Raw genomic sequence first — 22,520 nt, forward strand, 5'->3', positions numbered from 1 at the left:
TTAAATCTTTTACAACCAATTATCGAAGCGGATCAGCGGGCGAGTTGTAAAAGACACATATAATTATTTATAACCAAATGCCATTTTGAGGTAACGGTTAACCCAATATTAGGAGAATAAGGAAATGATAGTTGTGTATACATAAGAAGAGATAACCAAAAGAGATTGCGTTCTCAAAAATAAAGTGCCATCACCGAGTACGCAGAATAGAGAAAAAATAGCTTGTTACTGAGGTAGTATGTGTAGAAAAACACTTTGGAACAGAAATTTACAAAAGCTTATTCATTTGCCAGATCCAAACAAGAAAGGAATGCTAAAGTCGAGCAGGCTCAACTCTTAAATACTCTGTACCACCCCACAAAAAAGTAATTAAATTAATTAATTAAATTAATTAACTAAATTAATTTAATTAATTAACTAAATTAAATATAAAATATTCCATGCATGCGTACATACATTTACATTTACATCAGAATCGTGCCTTATGCGTGTTTGTGTACTTGTACATATGTATGTATGTGTGCATTGGGCCTGGTTATATGGCTATAACTTTCTTTCCGATAATTTTATCATAATGAAACTTGGTATGTGGATATATAATCACTAACCTAATGTGACTACAAAATTTTAGGGGGGGGCAGTGGGAGGGTGGATCAGAAAAAATGAACAAACTCGTCATTTCTCGGGCTCAGGAGAATATGTATACCAAGTTTGGTTATTCTAGCTCTTATACTTTCGGAGATCCTTGCGTTCATACAGACAGACAGACAGACAGACGGACGGACAGACGGACATGGCTATATTGACTCGGCTTGTCATGCTGATCAAGAATATATATACTTTGTGGGGTCTACCAAGCCTCCTTCTGTGTGTTCCATGTGCACTCGCACAAAACTACAAGTAATATACCCTTGTACCCTTTGGGGTACCAAATGAAAATAATAACAATTACATATATACAGAAACGAAATAATCTTTAAATGGAACTTTTAGACAAGTACGTGAATGCCCGAACATTGTTTGATACTCAGCGGGGGTACCTCCAGTTTTCCACACATTCAATCGCAATAAACTGTCATTATCATTGCCCGCACGTATCAATACTTGTGCTGTGCCACTATCAAACATTATTTTATTTATCAGAACAGAACTAAAATGAGGTTAACATGGCATGGGAAGTTGAAGCTTGTAGTTGTAGGTAAAGAAAAGTTTAATTAAAGTGCCTAAAAAGGCCAGCGTTTTCGACTTCGAATACAATAACTGCAACAAATACGTGTATACGGGTTCATTTTACTTGCTACACACACACCTACAACTGCAATAAGTATAGTATGTTGAAAAGTATTTGCATCCTTTGTTTATAACATTGTCAAAGTTCAACTGACCAATTTGCAGACCTCAACAGAAAAACCAAACAATTGCGGTATGAATACAAAACCCAAATGCTGCTTGGGAATTTTGTCGTACAATCGAATAGAAAACTGTTTGCGGAAGCGGGAATGGGGACGGGAACTGGAAAAGAGAACGGAAACTCTTGTAGAAATGTAGCAAAGAATTTAATATGCCGAAAAGCGGAAGAGTGTGCAATTTCTGTATGTGTGTGTGTTTTAAGTCGCTTGTGTGTGCCAGTCTGTAAATGTGTGTGTGTGTGTGCGACACAGATATGTGAAACAACCCGGCCACAGTATTTGGGAACAATACTATATAGCATGTGTCCACCCTTGTTGGCGCACACACTTAACGATTTCATCCAGCGGTCTGCATTTATTTGGTTAGTGGCCATATTGGTATAACCTGCGCTGTGAAACGCGTATATAACCAACCATATAGAATGGTGCTGGCGATGATGGCAACCGCCAACTGACGACCAAAGAAACCACAAACAATGTCAGGCAGCAATATAAAAGAATTCACACAGAAAATTCAGGTTGAGAAAAAGAAATATAAAATAGGCTTCAGAATACAAGCGAAAAGGTAAAAATTAAACCCCACAATTATTGGTATTGTTCTTAAATTTTAATACTTGTGTAGTGTATTATGAATATTGAATTTCGTTAGAGTGTAAATCCAGGATTATCATACAAATTTATTATTCGAATTTAGGGTATAATAAAAAATTTCCCGATATATCTGTATTTACTTTTCTTTTAGTTTCTATTCTTGGTAGCATTACTACAATACTATTATTTTTTAAAAAGTTCCTATAGTTTAAGCCCAATATTTCAAGCAATTGGTAATGTTGCTTACTATTTAAAATACTTTTTTTTTTTTAATGAATTTTGAGAGCTAAATGGCAAGGTTACTAAGATTTCATTTAATTGTAAACTGAATATATTTCAATAGTTTCCACAAAGTTAAGGATTATTTAAAATCCTTATTATTCCAAATGAGTTTTGGGAGCTAACTGGCAAGCTTATAAGTAATGCTGATGTTATTTAAGATTTCATTTAATTGCCAACTTCATATATTTCAATAATTTTCAAAAAGTGAAGGATTATTTATGAATTTTCTAATTATGCGTTTAAACTTGTTAAATATTTCTCAATTTATGGTTAGGAAAATTTTAAGATAAAATAAAAGCATAGAATTTGTACCCGAGGAGTTTCCCTAAAAACGTAGTTTCAGATACACGTAAGTCATGCGGAATTAAAATCCTATGTTTATCTGAAAACATGTTATACAAAACCTGGTTTCTCTGAATGCGTGCACGTTTAAAATGCAGTTTTCTTCGAGTGAGCAACCAGCAACTAACGCGGCCACTTGGTGAATCCTGCAACTCGCAGAATGTTGCTTTGTCGTTTCCCGAGTGGGGCACAAAGGGGGCTGGCCAGTTCATACCCCTTTAGGCAGGGAGGCAGCCCAGTTCAAAATGCAGCTCCGTCGAAGGCAATGCACCGGGTCCGCGGCATCGTGCTCCCAAACTCGAATTACAGGTCTAGCATACTTTTGTGTGCAAATATTTACACTGCTCGTAGCGGCGCGTTCGTCCTTCAGTCCGTGCGCTCAACTGCCGCTTCTGCACTTTAAGATGTGGGTGTGGTAGTCTGTGTTTGTACCTCTGTACCTCTTTTTTGCTCCACATTCGACTCTACAAATGTACACACACACACACACATGTATAAATATGTATGGGAATATGTTTTATGCGCACGCCTCTCTGTCGCCATATGCTCCTGTGTCTCCCTATATGTATATATAATCAACTCGATGATGCTGCTGCTGCTGCTGCTGCTGCGGCTTCTGTTGGTCCATTTTGTGCCCTCAACTCACTGGCACTTTGTATTAGTTATGAGTCATCGCTATCGCCATAGTCAACATCATCGCATCAACGTCAACCTCAACCTCCATTCGCCGACATTTTCTGTTTTCAGTTTGGAAATTGAATTCCTTTTCGGACAGCGAATGGACGTCGAGTGGCTGGGTGCTGTCGTCTCGTCCTGTCTCTTAGTCAGTTATGTGAGTGTGCTTCCGAATGTGTGCAAACAAAAACTTACAAGTAGAGAACCATTTAAATACTTGAAATATTCACTCTGGCACATTGCTTTGTCGATTGACAATATATACCTTTTTTAATTGAAGTAGATCTGTATTTAAACGCCCTTGCCAGCTTCAAAATTCGACTCTGGTTCGATTTGGACAAGTTGCTATTAAAAAGGTAAATCAAATAATTGTTCAGTCGAATGATATTGATTTTTCAAGGCGCCTGTTGAACGGTTTACAATTTTGATCAAATTGTAATTATGCTTCAACTTTTAAGAGCATTTGGAAATGGAAACATGCCCGGTTTTAATTTGAAAATATTGTTTGCTTGTTCTAAAACATTTAGAGTTCCTCAATTCAAGAGACATAACCAAACGGTTCCAAACTGGTGGCAAATATCGCAATTATTCTTATTATTATAGAGTATGCTTTGAACTATTTTTATAATCTTTCACAATTATTAATTGACCGAATAATTTTAAAATATTTATTTTATATGTTTAGTAATTGCTTTTCAATCGAACAAGCTCTTCCCATGTCAGGATGCCATGTTTTAAACTATTTTTATAATATTTTCAAAATTATTAATTTTTCGAGTAATTATAAAATATATATTTTATATGTTTAATATTTGCTTTTCAATTAAAAATTAAGTCTTCTCAATTAGTGCTTTAACAATGTAAGATGGATTGATTGAGTGGGATGTGGGGATGCTGAGACCCTATCTTTGTCGCTATAAAATCATCTAAATCTGATAGCTTAATATTCAGCTGATCTATATTCAAAACAACCGATTTCAGATTATCTCTTCTGATTTTTGGCGTGTCAATAAAACTATAGTTGTACTTGTATACTGTGGAGTTAAAAAGTTCCAACCATTTTAACGGACCACTCTAAAATGCAGTGTGTGTAAGGGTGAACGCGGCGTATACGTAATTTCCTTAAGTTGCTGAAAACTGTCGTCAGTTATGCGCCCCGCTGTCTGCCGCACTCAACTGCGTCCCAAAGCGACGTTGCGGATTCGTCATCACATTCGCTCCTCCCCATGCCAGAAAATGTGATGCTGCTGATGAGGATGATGACGACGAGGGAAATGATTGTGGTGGTGGCATCGTAATGCAGCTGTCCGGAGGGTTCATGTCGCCTGCGGTATGCAAACATTGGCAATACTTGTGTTCGTACCCATTCATCGTGGTCCTAAGGATATTATGCTAGGCATGATGTGCTTATGTGCTGAACAGGCTTTTAGGCGCAAAATTCCACTTCGTGCCCGTCGGCTCGTGCCACAACCAGAGGCCATTTATGTCATTTGTGCTCCTCCAGCAGGAGCAGGATGTGCACCGACGTATGTATGTACATACACGAGTATACCATATGTACTCGTATATACATATACGATTGCCGTCGATTAATTGGGCTTGCGCAGGGGATTAGAAATGATTTGCAAAAGAAACTTTTTGCTGCGGTGCGACAAAGTTATTAAATTTTGCTTTCGCTTTTTTTAGTGAGCGCTTTGTTTCAATAACGGAACATGGTGCGACAACCATCATTCTGTTGGCTTGTGTCGCGGATTGCTCACTTCCACTTCCGGAGGGAAAAGCAGGCCGTGCTGTACCGTGCTGTTGGCTGCCAATGGCAACATGGTGTGGTTGTGTCGCCGCTGCTACCACCGCCAAGAATACTGCCAACCTCTCTAGCGGTGGAGACGCCGTAGAGTCGTGCGCCTTGCCACAATGTGTAGCATGTAATAAAAATGCCATTGTTAGTGCTGGTGACGTCGTTGACAATGCCGACGGGGATATTGTGGGACCCTCTGCCTGCAAATAATCATGTACAAGTGCTCATAGACACACACACATATATATATATATATATATATATATATACATATATGTATATATATAATAAGTGTAAATCGGCTGCTGTAATAGTTGGGAGCATGGGAGTTGGATTCTCTATTTCCTTTGCCATTTTCTGTTGTCTGCTCAGCTCCAGCGTGGGACACATTGCTTATGTTTATGGCACAATGTTGATGATGAAGTTGTCGTTCTCGTCGTGGTCGTGGTCGTGGGCGTTCTGATGACCCAGTTAGTTGTTAGTTTGTTGTTTGTTGGCTTTGGCTAAAGAAGAACATGTACATTATTATTATTATTTATACATTAATTAAATATATTGTACATGCTCTAATTCCATTTTATGAGAGGACAAAACTGACATCCAACATTGTGTATTGTCATCATGTAACTAATAATTGGAAAAGGCACAGTTTAAGGCTTTTAATTATATACGTATAAGGAATAAGTTTCTACATAGATTGTTAGATTGGCCATTTAGTGAAAGACATACTTAGTAAATGCTTATTTATACATATGTATAAAAATGGTTCTTCTAACAACTTTGTTCATTAATTAAATATAATTAAGAAGATGCCTAAAACATTTAGTTGGTTGATCCGCATTCTGCGCTTTATTAGTCCATCAAAAGAGTGAATGCCAAATTATGGATGCAACGGCGCGCTGATAAGATTTCCTAGAGGAGTTCAAGAAGAATATTCATATTAACTTTGCAAGGTAGCCCAATCGCTGCACTCTCGAAGATATCAAGAAATATCTTCAGAATCTAGAAACTGTATGGTATTCCTATGAGTTTTCACGCATTTATTTTGTTTGGTTGCTATAAATAAGAATTGTTAGCATAAAAATCAATACTAAATACAAGCGCTGTGGGTTGTATTGAGACTCTAAGTATTCCAAGGTAAGTAGTAAGAGTACATGGAATATTATCAGCTAAAATACTTGTATATAAAATGGATTTAATAAAAATGCACGAAAGATGCTCAGTTCTACAAAATTTAGGGACAGTTTGCCAAGGAAGGTACAAATGTTTTCTAATTTTAAGGATATCTTTCGATTTTCGAACCTATAAAATTTTTTCCCTTAGAATAAGCTCAGAATCTTCATTTCATCGCTTTCTCCCTTTCACTTTCTTTTGCCAGCCTAAGTTGTACAATAAACTTTATTTCTCTCTTTGATTGCAGGTTTTGAATAAGGCGGCATAAAGGCATCATGGAGTTGGAGCCGCGCGTAGCGATGTTGCAGGACTTGCGCCTACAGACCTTCGACTCAATTCGTTTTGCCTCCTATCGCACTGCCTCGAAGCTGCGCTATATACAGAAGTCGACCAATTTGCATTTGGTTGACATTTGGAATGTTATCGAGGCTTTTCGAGAGAACGGTCTCAACACGCTGGAGCCACAGAGCGAAGTGAGCGTCGCGCGACTGGAGACTCTGGTTTCATCGCTCTACCACAATCTGAACAAACGTCTTCCTACGGCCCAGCAGGTGCCAGTTGATTCCAAGGCAGGCTTGCTGCTTAATTGGCTGTTAGCCGCCTACACAAGGTAAGAGAGACAGCATCCTGAGATGGCAGTTGAGAACCTTCGAATTAATCTTCCGATCTTTCTTGTTTCTTTATTGTCACTCCAGTGATAACTCTGGAAAAATTCGCGTGTTTTCGATTAAAGTAGCGCTTGCGACTATGTGCTCTGGCAAGCTGGTCGACAAACTCAGATGTAAGTCTCTCTGGCGGCCTATCTCTAAAGTTAACATACACTAATTGGTGTTGTTTATAGACATCTTCTCGCAGATTTCGGATGGAGCCGGTCAATTGGTGGCCTGGAAATTGAGCGAGTTCCTGCGTGAGGTACTCGCATTGCCGCAAGCCGTCTATGAGTCGCCCACATTCCACTATAAGGAGGGTCTGGAGGAGGAGATCTTCCCGGCCGAGAACAAGGTCACAGTCAACGATTTCATGGCAACACTTATGTCCGAACCTGGGCCGTCGTGTCTCGTCTGGCTACCGTTGCTGCATCGTCTAGCGACGGTCGAGACGATTGTGCACCCGACGATCTGTTCTGTTTGCCACAAAGAAAACTTCACGGGATTTCGTTATCGTTGTCAGCGGTGTCACGCCTACCAATTGTGCCAGGAGTGCTTTTGGCATGGCAAGACATCGCTGAACCACCAAAACGATCACGAGGTCAAGGAGTACTCAAGTTACAAGTCGCCCAGCAAACAGATTGGACACTCGTTGCGGAAAAGCTTCCGATGCGTGCCCGAGAAAACGACGCAAGTGTTGCCACGATTCCCGGACCAACCCGAAAAGACTCTCAATTTATCGCACATCGTGCCACCATCACCGTTGCCCTCGCACAATGGCTTCTCCGATCCATCACTGCTCCACGGCCCGGGCGGCATTGGCCCTGGTGGAATTTTCGATCGCTCCAGCACACTAGATTCGCGAGCAACGGGTCGCAGTCTAGACAGTGCCACCGGCACCACAATGTCTCGCGTTGCAGCTGCTTCGGCCAACGATGAGGAGCACCGGCTTATTGCTCGTTATGCTGCACGCTTGGCGCAGGAGAACCGCGCAGTAAGTTTAATTTCCGTCCTATACAGGAACCTCTAATGTCCCATTGTTTACATAGCCCTCAAATTTGGCCGGCGGAGAGAATGTGGCGGCCATTGGCACTGACAATTCGCGAGCCCAGCGTGAACTCATTGCACAGCTTGAGGCCAAGAATAAGGAGATAATGCGCGAGATCGCGCGTCTACGACGTCAACAGGAGACTGAACAAATGGCGCCGGAGAATCCAGCGCTAATCAATGAGCTGCGCGCTCTAAGGCAGCGCAAAGGAGAGCTTGAGGGCCATTTGGGGGCGCTGCAGGACTCACGTCGTCAGCTCATGGAGCAACTGGAGGGTCTGATGCGTATGTTGAAAAATCAACAGACGGCCTCGCCCCGTTCCACACCAAACTCGAGTCCACGCTCGGGCAAATCGCCACCCATGCCGGGAGGCGGTGGTGGTGCAAACGTGCTCGGCACTTCTCCCATGAGCGCTTTACACGCCCAGCAGTTGCAGCAGATGTCGCATCCCATGCTGGGTGGCGGCGGCAGTGTGCTGCGCTCCACACAACAACAACTGCTGCAGGCTCAGCAGTCCGCGCCCCTGACCCAGCCACCCGCTATGGGCCACTCGCCCTTCAGCCAAAGCCAGTTGGAGCAGCTCAACCAGATCAGCAGCGATATGCGCAGTGCCTTTGCTACGAACGGCAGTGCAAGTGAGTATAGTGGCGTCTAACGTCTGCCAGGGAATGTGAATATCAAAATAGGAAAAGAATTTTAAACAGGCGGAAAATTGAATTGATTTTTATTATTAAATTGGCTGATGCGAGTGCGAGTTTTAGGCTGAGGGTTCAAATTCTAACAGACCGCTAATAATATGAATAATATTCTTCACTTCACACTCCACGATAAAACGAAAAACGAAAAACGAAAAACTGCTGCCCGCACAACACACCTGACAACTAAATCACTACCCCGATATATATGTATATGTATAAAAATACACACACACGCACACACACACACACCAAACCACCCCACCACCTTTAACACTTGTGTGTGCGCGTTCACCATAATAACAAATAAACAACCAAACAAACGACAAATTTCGCTTTATGGCTTCGCAGCCCCGCCGCTCATGCGCACCGCAATCGCAGGCGCCGACGCCGAACTGAACGAAACCGCTGATAATATAACATCGGCCATTTCGACCATGGTCAATGACCTGAACGCAGGTAAATGCACGGCCTCCAATGCACAACCCATCTCTTAAGTCTCTCTTAAGTCTGCTCCTCTAACACAATCGCTCGTCCTCTTTGTCGCTTCTGCTGTGCATTATGTGCATTATCGCTTCTATATACTATACACACAACAATCTAAATATATTTTAATTATTCACTGCACTGCGAGCTTTTAGAGAGGCTGCCCAATTGGCCTGGCACTATTAGTTACACCTTAGAATTGCACAAACAAACAAAAATTTAGAGTAGCACCGCTTTTAGAGCAAACCAGCACCCGGATGGAGCGCCAACGCCCATGTATGTCCACTCCCACGCCTTTATAAATGCTATCGCTACGGCCTCGGCCATGCCACCATGCCACCTTGCCATCTTGCCATGCCCTGCAATGGAATGTTCTCTGTGCTTATCTGTGTCTGTGTGTTTTTCTTTGCGTATGTTGACAATGTTTTGCAGGACAATCAAGCTCCTTGCCACAGCCGCGTTTCATAATGCCATTGGGTAAGTTAAGCGACTTCTCTGTCGTCGTCATCTCCTGTCGCCGGTTACGGCGACTGTGCGTGCTTGTTAAAGGCGACTTTTGAGATGTCCTCTCCAATGCCCCGCAATCATTTGCTTTCGTTTTATTTCTTACGTTTTTTATTTTAGACTATTTCCCAAATAGACGGCATAAGAAAAAATGCTGCAAATGTTGACTCCTTGCTTATAATTTTAATCATTTTTAATCCACAACCGACTACCACACAACCAACACATTTTAATTACGTTCATCAAATGTTATTATGAAATTTCAAAAACAAAAAACAAATTATATAAAAAAAACGTTATCAAGAGTACCGCCATATCGAAGGCGGCGAGTCTTCGGACTCCGAGTGCGAAGTTCACGAGGAATTCTTTCATGCCGACGAGGAATTTGAATGCAACGCAATCGATAATCAGATGCTATCGTCGGTCTCCCCAATCGATTTCGACTACAATTTCGGCCAGGGTGTGGAACAATCTCATGTTAATCGCATTCTTGGCTACCGATACCATCCAGAACTCTTCATTGATGATGATCAGGCCGGGTTTCCGGCACTGCATGAAATCGGTGAGACAATCGATGAACTGCAGTTGATTATGCACGCTTATATTATGAAATATAGTTTGAACATATAAACGTCGTTAAAAAGTTATAGGTTACCTCGCAGTTCAGGTAAAATGTTTAATCTTTCCTTAAACGTACAGTACTCGTACTAATTAAGTTAATGATTTCTATTTGCCAGCTTAAACACATACTTTGTACACTCAAATATCATTTCAAGGTAGATTCTTCTAACTTGTTGCTTGAAAAAACTCACCTAAGCACATGTAGAATTTTATACGCAACAGGATTTTTATGCAAACTACCAAAACTTATAAATAACTCGAACATTGTATCAACCATTGAAGCATAAAGAACATGAAATATTTCATTATTTTTATAATACATCGACCGCTACTAGTTGAGGTCAATATTTGATATTGTAATTAAAAGTGGACTGCCAGAATGCATTTTTTAGGCTTATAGTATAGCAAAATTGTTGGCTCATCACGATAGGCCAATTAGCTGTTTAAAGATATAACCAGCATATCCGGACTTTTACCAATTTCATAGACCGAGAGACTATTTTAAAACTTATTTAAGTTATATATTATTTTTAAACGAAAAAACACACAAAAAGAACAGGTTTTTTTTGTGTGTTTGGCAATGGATCGCGATCGATGAAATTAGCAATCCCAAATCAGTAATCGGAACCACAAATTATCGAAGCAACATTTTTGAGAATCAGTTTCCAAATCGTTCTGAAAGTATTTACAAATTAATATACATTTTCAGATAATTTTAAATAAAAATTAATAGATCTTTATTTTTTAAATACAATTACTAACAGGCATATTCCAGGAGTCACAATCCCTTTTGTTCCTATCTTCTCTCCCTTTCCTTTCAACATATTGCGTCTGCCAATGCCTCTACAAGCGATGTGATTTGTAAAGAAAATTAGTTCCTGGACGATATCAGCTGTGCTTTTTAAAAAAAAAAGGGGAAAAGTTCGGCATTCTTCAATGCACTATAAACATTCATGTTACATAATACTTGTATATAAAGATGTACAGCCCGCAATAGTGTGTCCAAAGAATATCCAATTCTAAACATGAAAAAGAAACTCATTTAAATATGTACGTAAATATTTCATGAGAGCACAATATCACTCCCACTTTCTGTATTTGTCGATCTGTCTAGCATTATCATGTGCATATCAGTGTTCATGGAGTAATGTCATATATGAATCTAGATTAGATAATAATAAAATTTGTTGCTCGTTACAAAACAAAATTAAAGGAAAAAAGACTATTTTGTTAATTTGTGGATAAAATGAACTTATTACGGAACAAATTTAATGCAATTTCAGATTTCGATGAAACACAATCATACAATCCCGAATGGAATGAAAAGGTAAAGGATTTCGTTAATGAAATCCTTCTTGCAGTTTATTGATGTTGTCGTTGGTTTCATTTAAACACGCACCCTACTGTATACGTATTCTCTATGAAACAATATATACAATATCTATACCCGATCTTTATTCTTTTCTCTATCATTTTTATTATGTATAGCTTGTGTAGTTGCGATCAAAAGATAAGTTTAAACTATCACTACAATTTTGTAATGTTAAAAACGCATGCCAGATAGGAAATCTTTGATTCAGTATTTGCTTTATTTATCCCGCTATATTGATGCAATCAAATGAAGTAATAAACTTACAAATTTTCAGGCAAATGCGAATAGCCAATGGCAGGAACAGTTTGCGCAATGGAGTCTTAATTCACAAAAGAATTAAATGTGTCTGCCCAGGCCCGACTGAACGGAACAACTACATATAGTGGATATTGCGAGGCGGCTTACGGATGAACTTGCTTAGCTTTTTAGCCTTAATTTAGATGATTTATTTATTGACTTATGCAGGAGTAGTCTACACTACCTTAACCCTTATAACCTTTTGTTTGTTTTTTTTCATCTGTCTTGGTGTGAATGGAATACTTTATATATACTATATAGTACACAGAAAACATGCATAATCATGTATTGTCTAAAAAATTGGTTTACCTCAGCGAAACAAGCAGAATGAAATGAATGAATTAAATAAAAAGACTAGCAAATGTTCAGCTTTAGAAACCCCTTTACCTATCTCTTGAATCTCGTTGAAATCGAAAGCGCTGTTTGTGCTTATTTTGCAGTAACACTTTGAATTTTAATTTGTAATAAGTACGAGTATATACAAATCGCAATCTGCTTTTAGCTTTCTAAGCAAATATTTATTATACACAAATAACAACTGAAATCAAAATGAACTTAATAATACAAAACAAAAACACTTTCATGCATATTGTACTTAGCCTAAACCAGAAACTTGTTGACGGTTTGATATACGATTAATGAATATTCTAAAGCTTATTTTTGTCAAGGCATAACCAGCCAGAGACACATACAAGTTACATCAAAACAAGCAAATAAACAAAATTTTTATTGATCGTTTGTTGAGAGAGTCAAATAATTTTAACTTCCATTCGTACATACAATTTGTCTACTTAGTATGTATGAAAATGTTGAAGCTGCAGAATGAAATTCCAGAATGACTTAATATAGCGAATACACGAAGTTCATTAATAGATACATATACATATAATGTTTGTATAGTATATAATGAGATAGAATGAAAGATCTAATAATGTATTTTCAACTATGTAGCATGAATTATTGGGACAACATAATACATACTATAAATTTTAATCCATAACAATGTTAAAGGTACATAAAATATAATCACAATGCATAATGCACAGACACTCAAAACCAGACATTTATATAGAAACTATACATAACCATTAAATATTGAATATTATGAAAAGTAAATGATAATAAAAACCAAAATTTTAAGTATTTGCGAAAACGATGACTTTTCTTTCGATCAACTGGCTGTGTACTCGAAGATTTCGCCTGATATTAAAGCTAATTCTGTAAGACTGGAGAATGAAGAAATGGTGAAGCAAAGTTTTTATTCGGGGGATCAGCTTAAGTACTTATGCTTGACTACAAGTTTCTATCTTATTGTTACTTATCTGCATTTTATTCCCCTTTATTTTTCAAAAAAATTGACCAGAAATTCGTATAGTTTTTCAAATAGACTATTTTTGTTTAATTAAAAACAGTATTAAACGTTAGCATCTAACATATTTGTAAAATACAACAATTTCAACTTGCCATAGCTGGACGAATAATCTTGTAAATTAATTTGTTTTAATATCCTTTTCTTAAATGTTCTTGCTTTCGAACATACATCTTTTTTTTCATTTATCTTCGAATCATAAAATGAACTACTTATCCTAAATGCTGGTTGGAATTGCATATCAACGTTTCTCTTCTCTTGATTGGCTTATTCTCTTTGGAGAATGTTTGGAGCCTACAAATAAAAATGTTGTGGACGAAGCAAAGATTTCGGTTTTAGTAATTAATTCATTGTCAGTGTTGGGATTTCTGAAGTAGCAGTATTTATTATAAACTTGATGTGTTTGTACGAAAAGTGTACGGTTATTTTATTTACATGTTTGTGTGTGTTTTATATAAATATATATATACTCGTATGTATGTATATTTTACAATATTTATAATGCAATAATGGTACGGCACTTAAAACAAGGAGACTCTGAAACACACTCACACAACGGTAAAAAATGTATAAAATTTTCAACTTCAACGTCATCCTACAAATAACATAATTTTAAACAATTTGGCTTCGAGTGCAACTACATTATAATATCTATGATTAAAAGAACTGATATGCGTTATGACACACATAAAGATGTCTAAAAATATCAAACATTAAATCAGAATAAATAAACTCTATCTGCTGCCTGCTATTCTATGCGAATGCGCGTTGAGCGGCGTAGCTGCGAAAACTCCTTCTTCACCAAACGCGCCAGAAGTATCATGGCAAGTATGTCGGCAACAATAAGCATGTGGAATACATTTTGCCAGCCGGCGGTAGATATGAGGCCAGCGAGCAGCGGTCCCACTGCGGCACCCACAGACCCCGTACCATCAATAATGGCAGTGACGGTGGCCAGCGCGTTAGAGTTGCCCTCCAATGAACTGTGCTGACCCAATTCCGCACTCACCGAGGTGGTAATGAGTGCGTAGGGTCCGTTAACGAAGATGCCAACTACGATCAGTAGAATAACACTGATGTAAACAGACATTGCGCCATATTGTTGATACGCAAATAGCTGTAAAGTAAAATCGATTTGATTGATTCGCATATAAGTATGTATAATAAATGCCTCTTACAATTGGTGAGGCTATGAACAGCATAACTGTGCAAATTGTTGCAGACATGCCAGTTAAATCGGAAACATAACCAGCTGCTATGGCGCCTATAATGCCGCCCACATCGAAGAGCGTTGAGAGGTCAGCCGAGAGCTGTGGACCCAAAGTGCCTGCAATTGTATAACAAAATTAAAAGATGAAATGTGGGTGCAACTGTCTGGAAAATGGAAAGACTCACTGGAGGACTGTATATATAGGGGCAGCCAGTACATGAACGTGTAGCTGACGAGCTTTGTGAAGAACAAGCAGAGCGAGAATTCAGCCACTCCGGGTATATAGAGTGCGTCGATGAGGCTTATAGGTCGGCCTTCATGTGTATGGTGTCCGTGAGATGGTTGTCTGGCCAAAATGGGAGTGCGTTCAGTTGCCCGATAGTTGACCTCCTTTAAAAAAATGAACACATACCTATTAACCATCTAGCTAATATTAAAGAAGGGAACACATAAACAGCGATAGTTGGGGAAATGTAAGAGGCATAAAAGCGCAAAGGCAAGCGGCGACGACACATTTGGAACGTAAAAATATGCGTGCACTTACATTTTCGTTAATAGAATAGTATGACTTGACAACAAGCTGTGCAGCCAAAAAGCGAATTAAACAAAAATACATTAAAAATTCAAGGCCAAACAGCAACGTCAAGGACAAACGTTGTTAAGGCTAAAAACAGTTCATTATTACTTTAACACTTACAGCGTCGTACTGACGTGGTTGCTCTTCATCGTTCTCCTCATCTGATTCGTTTGAAATGCGCTGTTCCACTGAACTACGTTGCGGGTAGCAGCCTACAATTTCGGGCGTATCGACGAGAAACAAGAAAAGCAGGAAGCCCATTACACCAATAATTATGCCAGGTACAACGAATGATAGCGCCCAATCGCTTTCCACGTAGTGTGCTGCTATCAGGGTGCCCAGTATATTGCCAATGGATGTATGGCTGTTCCAGATGCCAAAGATGAGGCCGCGCTTAGACTTGCCAAACCAGCGACCAACAAGTGTTACCACTCCAGGCCAGCCTGTGGTCTGAAATATGCCAGCGCAAATCTGCATGATCACAAAGTACCAGATGCTGTGTATGTTGGAGGTGCGGGCCAGGCCGAATCCATAAGTGAACACACCGGTCATTATCATGCCCATCGACAGAAAGTAGCGCAGGGAGACGCGCTCAGCAATAAAGCCCGATATAAACATGGCAATAGCGTAGGAGAACAGAAATGCTGAATCAAGCATACCAAATAATGTGGAAGAATCGGGACCATCTGTAGATGTAAGAAGTCAGTTAAACAACTATGTGCAAAGCAAAAGATTTCGTTTTAAAGACGATTAGCTTACCAAAGGGCGGGTAACCACAATCGTTGGCATCGTGCGGTTGTGGTGCTGGATTTGTGCAGTTCCCATGCAGTACCGATTTCACTACCGAAATCGGTTTGCGCGACATGTGGTAACATGCATAAGCAAGGAATGTGAGCACGAAGATTGAGATCTTGTAGCTGAAAATAATTTGCTGTAGTTTATGTTTTAATTGCGTATATTATTGGGACTCACAGCAATTCTTTGCGTACATGGATGCGAGAACAGCATTGTTGCGAAAAATGCTGCACCGCTCGGATACCAAAGGGAATGTCGTTGTAGCTGTTACTCATCTTTCGTGTCCTTGCCTGTGGTCTCATCGACTGACAGAGTCGTCGTGTGTAAATGCTGCACACGTCCGGAAGGCAATAGCAGGCCGCGTGAACTGCTCAATTAACTGCGGAAAAAAGGCAAAATTATTCAGGTAAGCAAAGGAAGCCCATCAACAGGTAGTTGCACTGTCGCTGACAAACACACATGCATAAATACATAAATATATATGTATATACATATTTACGTATCTAAATAATGTATTCTACACTCAAAATAGGGAAAATTTGCGGTCGACGCGCATTAAAGCAGACGATAGACGTTTGTTTGGTTTGATATGCGTTATCGCGTTTCCGCATACATATGCAGTTTTAGTTTGCCAGCTGCCAATCATATACCCATTTGAACAAAGATATGTACATATGTGATTCATGCAGCTAGGCAGTTTGAAGTTGACACTCTCATTGCCATGAATTTGCTGAGTTGGCATTATAATAAGTCAAAAATATTTGAGTATTGGTGCACTCTTGCCTCTGGCTGTTTCAGACTTCACTTTTATTTTGTCTTTTTGTTTTGTTTACCATCAATTGTTATTCAGTAAACAAAGCACTCGCTAAGGCGAAATAAGTCGCAAAGTGCAGAAATTGGTGCCTGTATAGGAATAGCAACACTAACCGTTAAAAAAACATTGGCAAATGATTGAAAATATTGTAACGTTCGATAATAAGTCGGTTGCAAAAATAATTTGCTACACGCACATTAACTGCTTTCTGCTGAAGCCCTCGCTTGACGTGTACATGCCCAGCTGATGGCGGCGTTGCCATCCAACTGTTGCTATTCGTTATCGTATATCGAGTATCAGGGTTGGCTGCACTAACCGTTTAATAAAACTGCCGTTTGAAAAAACGTAGGGCACAGCTGAGGCTGACGAATCGGGCGAGCACAGTTAAAATATTGACATTATTTTAAATTAGTTAAAATTTGTATATGTTTTATTTCTGTTACTTTATTAACAATGATCTGAAATAGTTGCTCCCAATATTCTTCTTTACCACTATCTAATATTATATTGATTTTAAACAAACAAATGTCAACGTTGCTAATATTAAATGATTTCCACTAAATATTCTAAGGCGAAATACTGTGTGAAATACGATTTTTTACAAGTATATGTATTGCGAATTGTTCAGCATCAGGAAATACGATCCCGTGAGATCGTGATCACGTTGTTCCATGTGACACGCGACTAGATGTGTAAATAAAGAGCATTAGTCAGCGAAGTTTACTAAAGCAATACATTAGTTCCGTTGAAAGTAAATACGTGCTCAATACTTTTACTAATTTTGCAAAGCAAAAAATAACCCCGAGATGCTAGTTTAATGGAAATATTGCAATACAACTACAAGTTCTACTTACTTTGTGATCTACATGCGAAAAACAATTAAGGAAAAAAAATACAATTTGGGTGCTAATCAGCGACAATTGGGGCCGGGTGCTATGAAAATCGTTCAGTCCATTGTATAAAAGCGTTAAACATTTCACAGACAGCACATTTACTATCTTCTGGTTGGGCTACAAACAACAGAGTGTGTCGTAATTTCAAGAAGACTGAAGAAAACCAAAATGTTTTCTTCTATGGTAAGTATAAAGTAAAATATGGTAATATTTTCCGTAATACTTATTACTTATTAACTCCTCGATTTAGCTAATATTGTCCCTGCTGACTTGCGTTGTGATATTTCAAAACTGTCACGCCTCCCCTCGCGAAGGCATTCAAAGTCTAGAGCCTGAAGCAGAGATGGTATTGCAAAGACCAACGCTGGAAAATCTTTATAAATCTGAAAGTGCTTTGCACAGATTGAAGCGTGCCCTGCAGGATTTATCTTACGACGAGCCGACTGATGACATGGAATTCGCGGAAATCAATGTATTCCGGCCCCTGTTTAGTTATCGTTTCTCTAAGGTGAAAGCTCGACCGCAACAATTAGGGAGATAGTAGAATCTATAAGTATATTAAGTTCATTGGCAGAATCTAAAGACTCACTCCATCATTATTATAAGTATTTAATTTAAGTGTTTTTAAATAAAACAAAAATATACTGCAGTATTTTCCACTTTCTTAAATCTGTTCGATTTGTTCTAAAGATGTATTATTTTTTTCTCCAGTAAGAAGTGTAAAAATAAAGAAGAAATGGACCATTCTTTATTAAACATTGACATAGATTTATTTTGTTACGAATATATGTATTATGTTTTAACTTAGCCGAGCTACATACATATATGTATCTATATCGGTATAGGTATTTTATTATTTCTTGCCGTTCACAGAAATCAGAGAAATATTCAAAAGTTATTCAAGATACTACAAATTACTTGTCGAAAATCGACTTCTCCATTAAAGCTGAAATATTTATATTTAACGTTCCAATGTTTCCAGTTAAGACCTTCAGAATATCATATATTGAAGTACACACAAGCTACAAAGTTTAAATAATTGATGTATTAATCCTTCTAGATGAATTATTGTTTTGCTGCTTACAGTTCCTATACATGTTACAAGATATACAAATATATGTGTACCTATTTATACCAAAGTTTCTATATCTTGTATTATGTTTCTCAAATTCCTCACATTGCAATTTTATTTAAATACAAATGAATAATACAAACACAATATTTTGTTTACATAAGAATCGGAAGACGAAAAAATAAACTCAACGTAAGTATTGGATAGCATTATAGTATTAGTTCAGTTCATACAAATATAGTACATATATACTCGTACATGCATCCTTATGCTTCCAAGAATATAAATGTTTACCTAATGTTTTTAAACCCTGTAATACTCTCCTTGTTCCTAATATTTTGATAATAATAATATTATTATTTTAAATTATATTATAGGTTGAGCGAGTGGAGCCCCTTGTTGACCACTTTTGATTATTAATAGTACATACATGTATTTATTGTTATAAATTACGCACAAATTCACATAAATATGTAATTACACATAGAACATATAGTATAATAAACAAAGAATCGCATTTTTCAGTTACCCACATATGTAAATAGATACTCTTTCTACATAGCTTAGGAAAAATATTTATTAATCTTACCAATTTTAAATAGAAAATTCGAGTAGATTTACGGCTGTTGGTTCTGTGCATGTTTTTCTGCTAATCATGCTTCTACGCTCCTCACCCACTTTTTAAATTAAATTTGATTTAATTTTTGATTATCAGGCTTTAGTTACCTAGGTATTTGAAATTTCATTTGCCTTACAGTAAAATTTGTTCTTTGATTAAACAGAGCTATGCATATAGACATCACGTACACATTTATTTTATACATAAATACAAACATACAATATACTATATATGGTAATTAAATATACATACAAATTTTTTTGGTGTATGTTCATGTAACGGTAATCGAAAGATCGAAACCTGTTTACTTGTTTTGTGACCCCCATTAGTTCCTTTTTAAGGTTATGCCGTAACATACGTATTATATAGTACATTTAAAAATAAGAAGTAATTTCTCATTATTTGGTTAATTAGGATTTTGGTGTTTACTTTTCGGTCGGTTTCTCCAAATGCCGACTGTTTATAGCACTTGCAAGTTCTCACAGTGTTTAAACTTGGAGTCCTCCTTTCCCAGTATCCATGTAAGCATCTGACGCGCCTTCATGCTGGCCAACATAACGCTGCGACTCTTATACCAATGCGCCGGAGAGTTGGCATCTCGAGGCCCCTGAAATTAGTTATAAATTCGGCATTAGTTCTCTCCCTTCTAGTGGGCGCAAGCGTGTAAGCTCTTAACTGCCAATATCTTGTTGGAGTTTAAAAAAGTTCTTATTGTTATTATTTTTGTTTGCAACAACTGGGTGGAAGAATATTTTGGATGTGAAACACAAAATATGATAACATGAGAAACGGGTAACAAAAACGTAACAAAAGTTGATCAGTTTACAAGTTCTGGAAAGGGCACAGTAATACGATCTATTTTATTGTTACACTTATTTTTATTTTTTTTAGTTATAAAAGACAGTCAGCTTTGGCAGGAATTGGGTTATATTCATAAAAGTATATTGTTAAGTCTTCCTTTGTTTGTCTTCTCTCGATAACTTATACATTTCTTAATAGTTACAGGAAGTTCGCATAAACGTCTATTGGTAATGCTTTCATGCATATTTGAAACCCGTATTGGACCTCGGATAAGGGGTTAAAGGGTCATGCCTACAACAAAGACAACAACAAGAACAAAAGCGAGGTGGGGGTGTTATAGTAACGTTGCAGGATACTTTCGGAACTATTAGGTGGGCTTAAGTATTCGATGTGCTACTTACCCCAACGTCAGGCTTAAGTTCAGTTAGACAAGTTTCAGTTTCTAGCTCTAATTGCTTGTCTTTGTCTTTAAACTTAAGCTTGTCTTTCGACTTTTTCGGATTAAGCTGCGAAAGCGATTGATTACATTGATTACAAATAACATAAAACAAATGAATGGAAAGCGCTAAAGAGATGGTAAGAGCTGGCGATGGCCTGTAAACCAATTCAAGCGGCTGTCCTTGACGAACCAGCTGTACTAACTAATTGGTGCTGGCTACATACATACGAGTACGTCTATGCTACCATCAACTAACACTCAGCAGCGCTAATTGCATAAATCCCCGGGGAGAACTGTGAACATACCTGAAGCAGGTTCTGATCCTTCTTCAAGCGTATCTGGGTCAGGGTGCCCGCCAACAGCTCGTCGCAGTTATGGTTGATGCCCACGGAAACCTCTATGAACTTTGCTCCGAACGTGCAAGCCAGACACTTGCCATCTGCATGAAACGAAAGAACAACAAAAACGCCAGCATAATTTTAATAAAAACACACTAAACAGCGACGAAAAGTTCTGTCTACTATATATATGTGTGTGTGTGTGTGTGATTGGTCATAAATATTGATTAGCACTCGAACAATATCATAAAGCATTTGTGTGCCAGCGTTTGTTATCATTACCGCAAACTTCAATAATAGGACTATGTGGCCAAAGTACATAGACGTAGAGGCCTGGCCCAGCTGGCCCAACTGATTACTGAAACTGAAATGGGCGAACGACACGCATGTGGCCCATTAATTGAATGTCGGCTACCTTCTGGGTTGCTGGCTGCACTGCACTGCATTGCTTTATGCAAATGTTGTGGCAAGCGCCACACATTTGTTGCAACGACCACTAATTGGCTGGCAAACGAGTTGCCCCTTTTCTTAACTCACTTACCTTGCGCAGACACGGAACGGGAGCGGGCCAAATCAATTTTATTCGCCACCAGTATGATGGGTCGGTGGCGCAGCAAATCCATATCCTGCAGACGTGAGAGTATTTGCTTGGCACGCGTAAACGACTCCTTGTCGATGCAGGAGTAAACCACCAGAAAGGCGTCCGCCTGCTCCAGTTCCTCCTGCAATTGAAACACCAAAGCGCCAATTTAGCTTAAAACCACACAATGCTTTTGCGAATTCAACAAGTTTTCATTTTTCCTATTTTGGCCTAACCATCACAGACAGTGGGACTTTTATGTTAAGTTCATCACATTTTTCTTTATACTTTTTAAAATGTTTATTCTTTATTTAAAATTTATTTATTTATAAAATTATATGTTAACTTTGACATTTTGTTGTAATCATGTGTTATGTCATGATGGCCAATTTAGCTTAAAACCACACAATGCTTTTGCGAATTCAACAAGTTTTCAATTTTTCCTATTTCGGCCTTCAAAACCATCAACAGACAGTGGGACTTTTATGTTAAGTTCATCACATTTTTCTTTATATTTTTTAAAGCGTTTATTCTTTATTTAAAATTTATTTATTTATAAAATTATATGTTAACTTTGACATTTTGTTGTAATCATGTGTTATGTCATGATGGCCAATTTAGCTTAAAACCACACAATGCTTTTGCGAATTCAACAAGTTTTCAATTTTTTCTATTTCGGCCTTCAAAACCATCAACAGACAGTGGGACTTTTATGTTAAATTCATCACATTTTTCTTTATATTTTTTAACATCTTTATTTTATATTTAAGAACTGTCCTAGGTGATGGTTGGATGGAACTCACATTGTGGGATTCCTGCTAGCTGGTTGAGTTATGACACTAATTTTATGTTAATTTATAGTAGACATTTTTCACTTTTTCCTCTATATTGAAAAGTTTCTGTTCATACTGAGTTGTACGTGAAAGCGTGCCTAACAGTTTACTCAAAAAAATCGACGATTTTCGTAATCGTGATGATTGCTAAAATTATAATCTCACAAAAACTCTCACAGTGTCACAGAAATGTTGCAAGCCGTAGGAAAAAATCAGAATAGATTTAATAAACAGATATCT

General features: G+C 38.1%; 4 protein-coding genes across 14 annotated transcripts in view; 2 read left to right on the forward strand and 2 right to left on the reverse strand.

Annotated features, from left to right (window-relative positions):
- Positions 1 to 13,093, forward strand: part of LOC115625703 (dystrobrevin beta) — a 29,587-nt gene extending 16,494 nt beyond the window's left edge. The window contains exons 2-10 of one of the 5 annotated variants that reach the window (XR_003995548.1): positions 6,518 to 6,880; positions 6,966 to 7,051; positions 7,112 to 7,911; positions 7,967 to 8,600; positions 9,012 to 9,119; positions 9,579 to 9,623; positions 9,955 to 10,317; positions 11,555 to 11,598; positions 11,918 to 11,961. Coding sequence is in view for 4 of the 5 variants with exons in the window: in XM_030520847.1 (XP_030376707.1) it covers positions 6,546 to 6,880; positions 6,966 to 7,051; positions 7,112 to 7,911; positions 7,967 to 8,600; positions 9,012 to 9,119; positions 9,579 to 9,623; positions 9,955 to 10,212; positions 11,555 to 11,598; positions 11,918 to 11,983 (2,376 nt within the window). In the remaining variant the exon portion in view is untranslated. Of the gene's footprint in view, positions 1 to 6,517; positions 6,881 to 6,965; positions 7,052 to 7,111; positions 7,912 to 7,966; positions 8,601 to 9,011; positions 9,120 to 9,578; positions 9,624 to 9,954; positions 10,318 to 11,554; positions 11,599 to 11,917 lie in introns of all 5 variants that reach the window. The other 4 variants (XM_030520847.1, XM_030520859.1, XM_030520867.1 and 1 more) reach the window with 4 other exon arrangements.
- An 842-nt stretch (positions 13,094 to 13,935) lies between these two features.
- Positions 13,936 to 16,910, reverse strand: LOC115629853 (glucose-6-phosphate exchanger SLC37A2). Of its 2 annotated transcripts, none has more exons than XM_030526448.1 (7): positions 16,819 to 16,910; positions 16,069 to 16,270; positions 15,856 to 16,013; positions 15,217 to 15,782; positions 14,705 to 14,906; positions 14,488 to 14,636; positions 13,936 to 14,426 (listed from the first exon to the last, which is right to left on the reverse strand). In XM_030526448.1, exons 2-7 carry the CDS (start codon positions 16,191 to 16,193, stop codon positions 14,058 to 14,060), a joined length of 1,569 nt encoding a protein of 522 aa, XP_030382308.1. In that variant the 5' UTR covers positions 16,194 to 16,270; positions 16,819 to 16,910; the 3' UTR covers positions 13,936 to 14,057. The 2 variants fall into 2 exon arrangements, with proteins under 2 accessions (XP_030382308.1, XP_030382300.1); XM_030526440.1 differs by having other exon boundaries at positions 14,705 to 14,909; positions 16,819 to 16,905.
- An 815-nt stretch (positions 16,911 to 17,725) lies between these two features.
- LOC115634319 lies at positions 17,726 to 18,227 on the forward strand. Its single transcript, XM_030531979.1, has 2 exons — positions 17,726 to 17,781; positions 17,849 to 18,227. The coding sequence occupies exons 1-2, from the start codon at positions 17,767 to 17,769 to the stop codon at positions 18,137 to 18,139; spliced, it is 306 nt and encodes a 101-aa protein (XP_030387839.1). The 5' UTR covers positions 17,726 to 17,766; the 3' UTR covers positions 18,140 to 18,227.
- Positions 18,228 to 18,466: 239 nt separating this feature from the next.
- Positions 18,467 to 22,520, reverse strand: part of LOC115622013 (GTP-binding protein RAD) — a 49,710-nt gene continuing 45,656 nt past the window's right edge. For 5 of the 6 annotated variants that reach the window (XM_030515896.1, XM_030515887.1, XM_030515880.1 and 2 more), the window contains 4 exons: positions 21,409 to 21,589; positions 20,835 to 20,968; positions 20,492 to 20,596; positions 18,467 to 19,896 (listed from right to left, as the gene is read on the reverse strand). In XM_030515896.1, the coding sequence (XP_030371756.1) occupies positions 19,750 to 19,896; positions 20,492 to 20,596; positions 20,835 to 20,968; positions 21,409 to 21,589 (567 nt within the window). In that variant the 3' untranslated portion in view covers positions 18,467 to 19,749. The remainder of the gene's footprint in view (positions 19,897 to 20,491; positions 20,597 to 20,834; positions 20,969 to 21,408; positions 21,590 to 22,520) is intronic. The other variant, XM_030515905.1, reaches the window with a different exon arrangement.

The sequence above is a fragment of the Scaptodrosophila lebanonensis genome, unplaced genomic scaffold (assembly GCF_003285725.1).
Source record: "Scaptodrosophila lebanonensis strain 11010-0011.00,11010-0021.00 unplaced genomic scaffold, SlebRS2 tig00000001-arrow-pilon, whole genome shotgun sequence".
NCBI classification, from domain to species: Eukaryota; Metazoa; Arthropoda; class Insecta; order Diptera; family Drosophilidae; genus Scaptodrosophila; species Scaptodrosophila lebanonensis.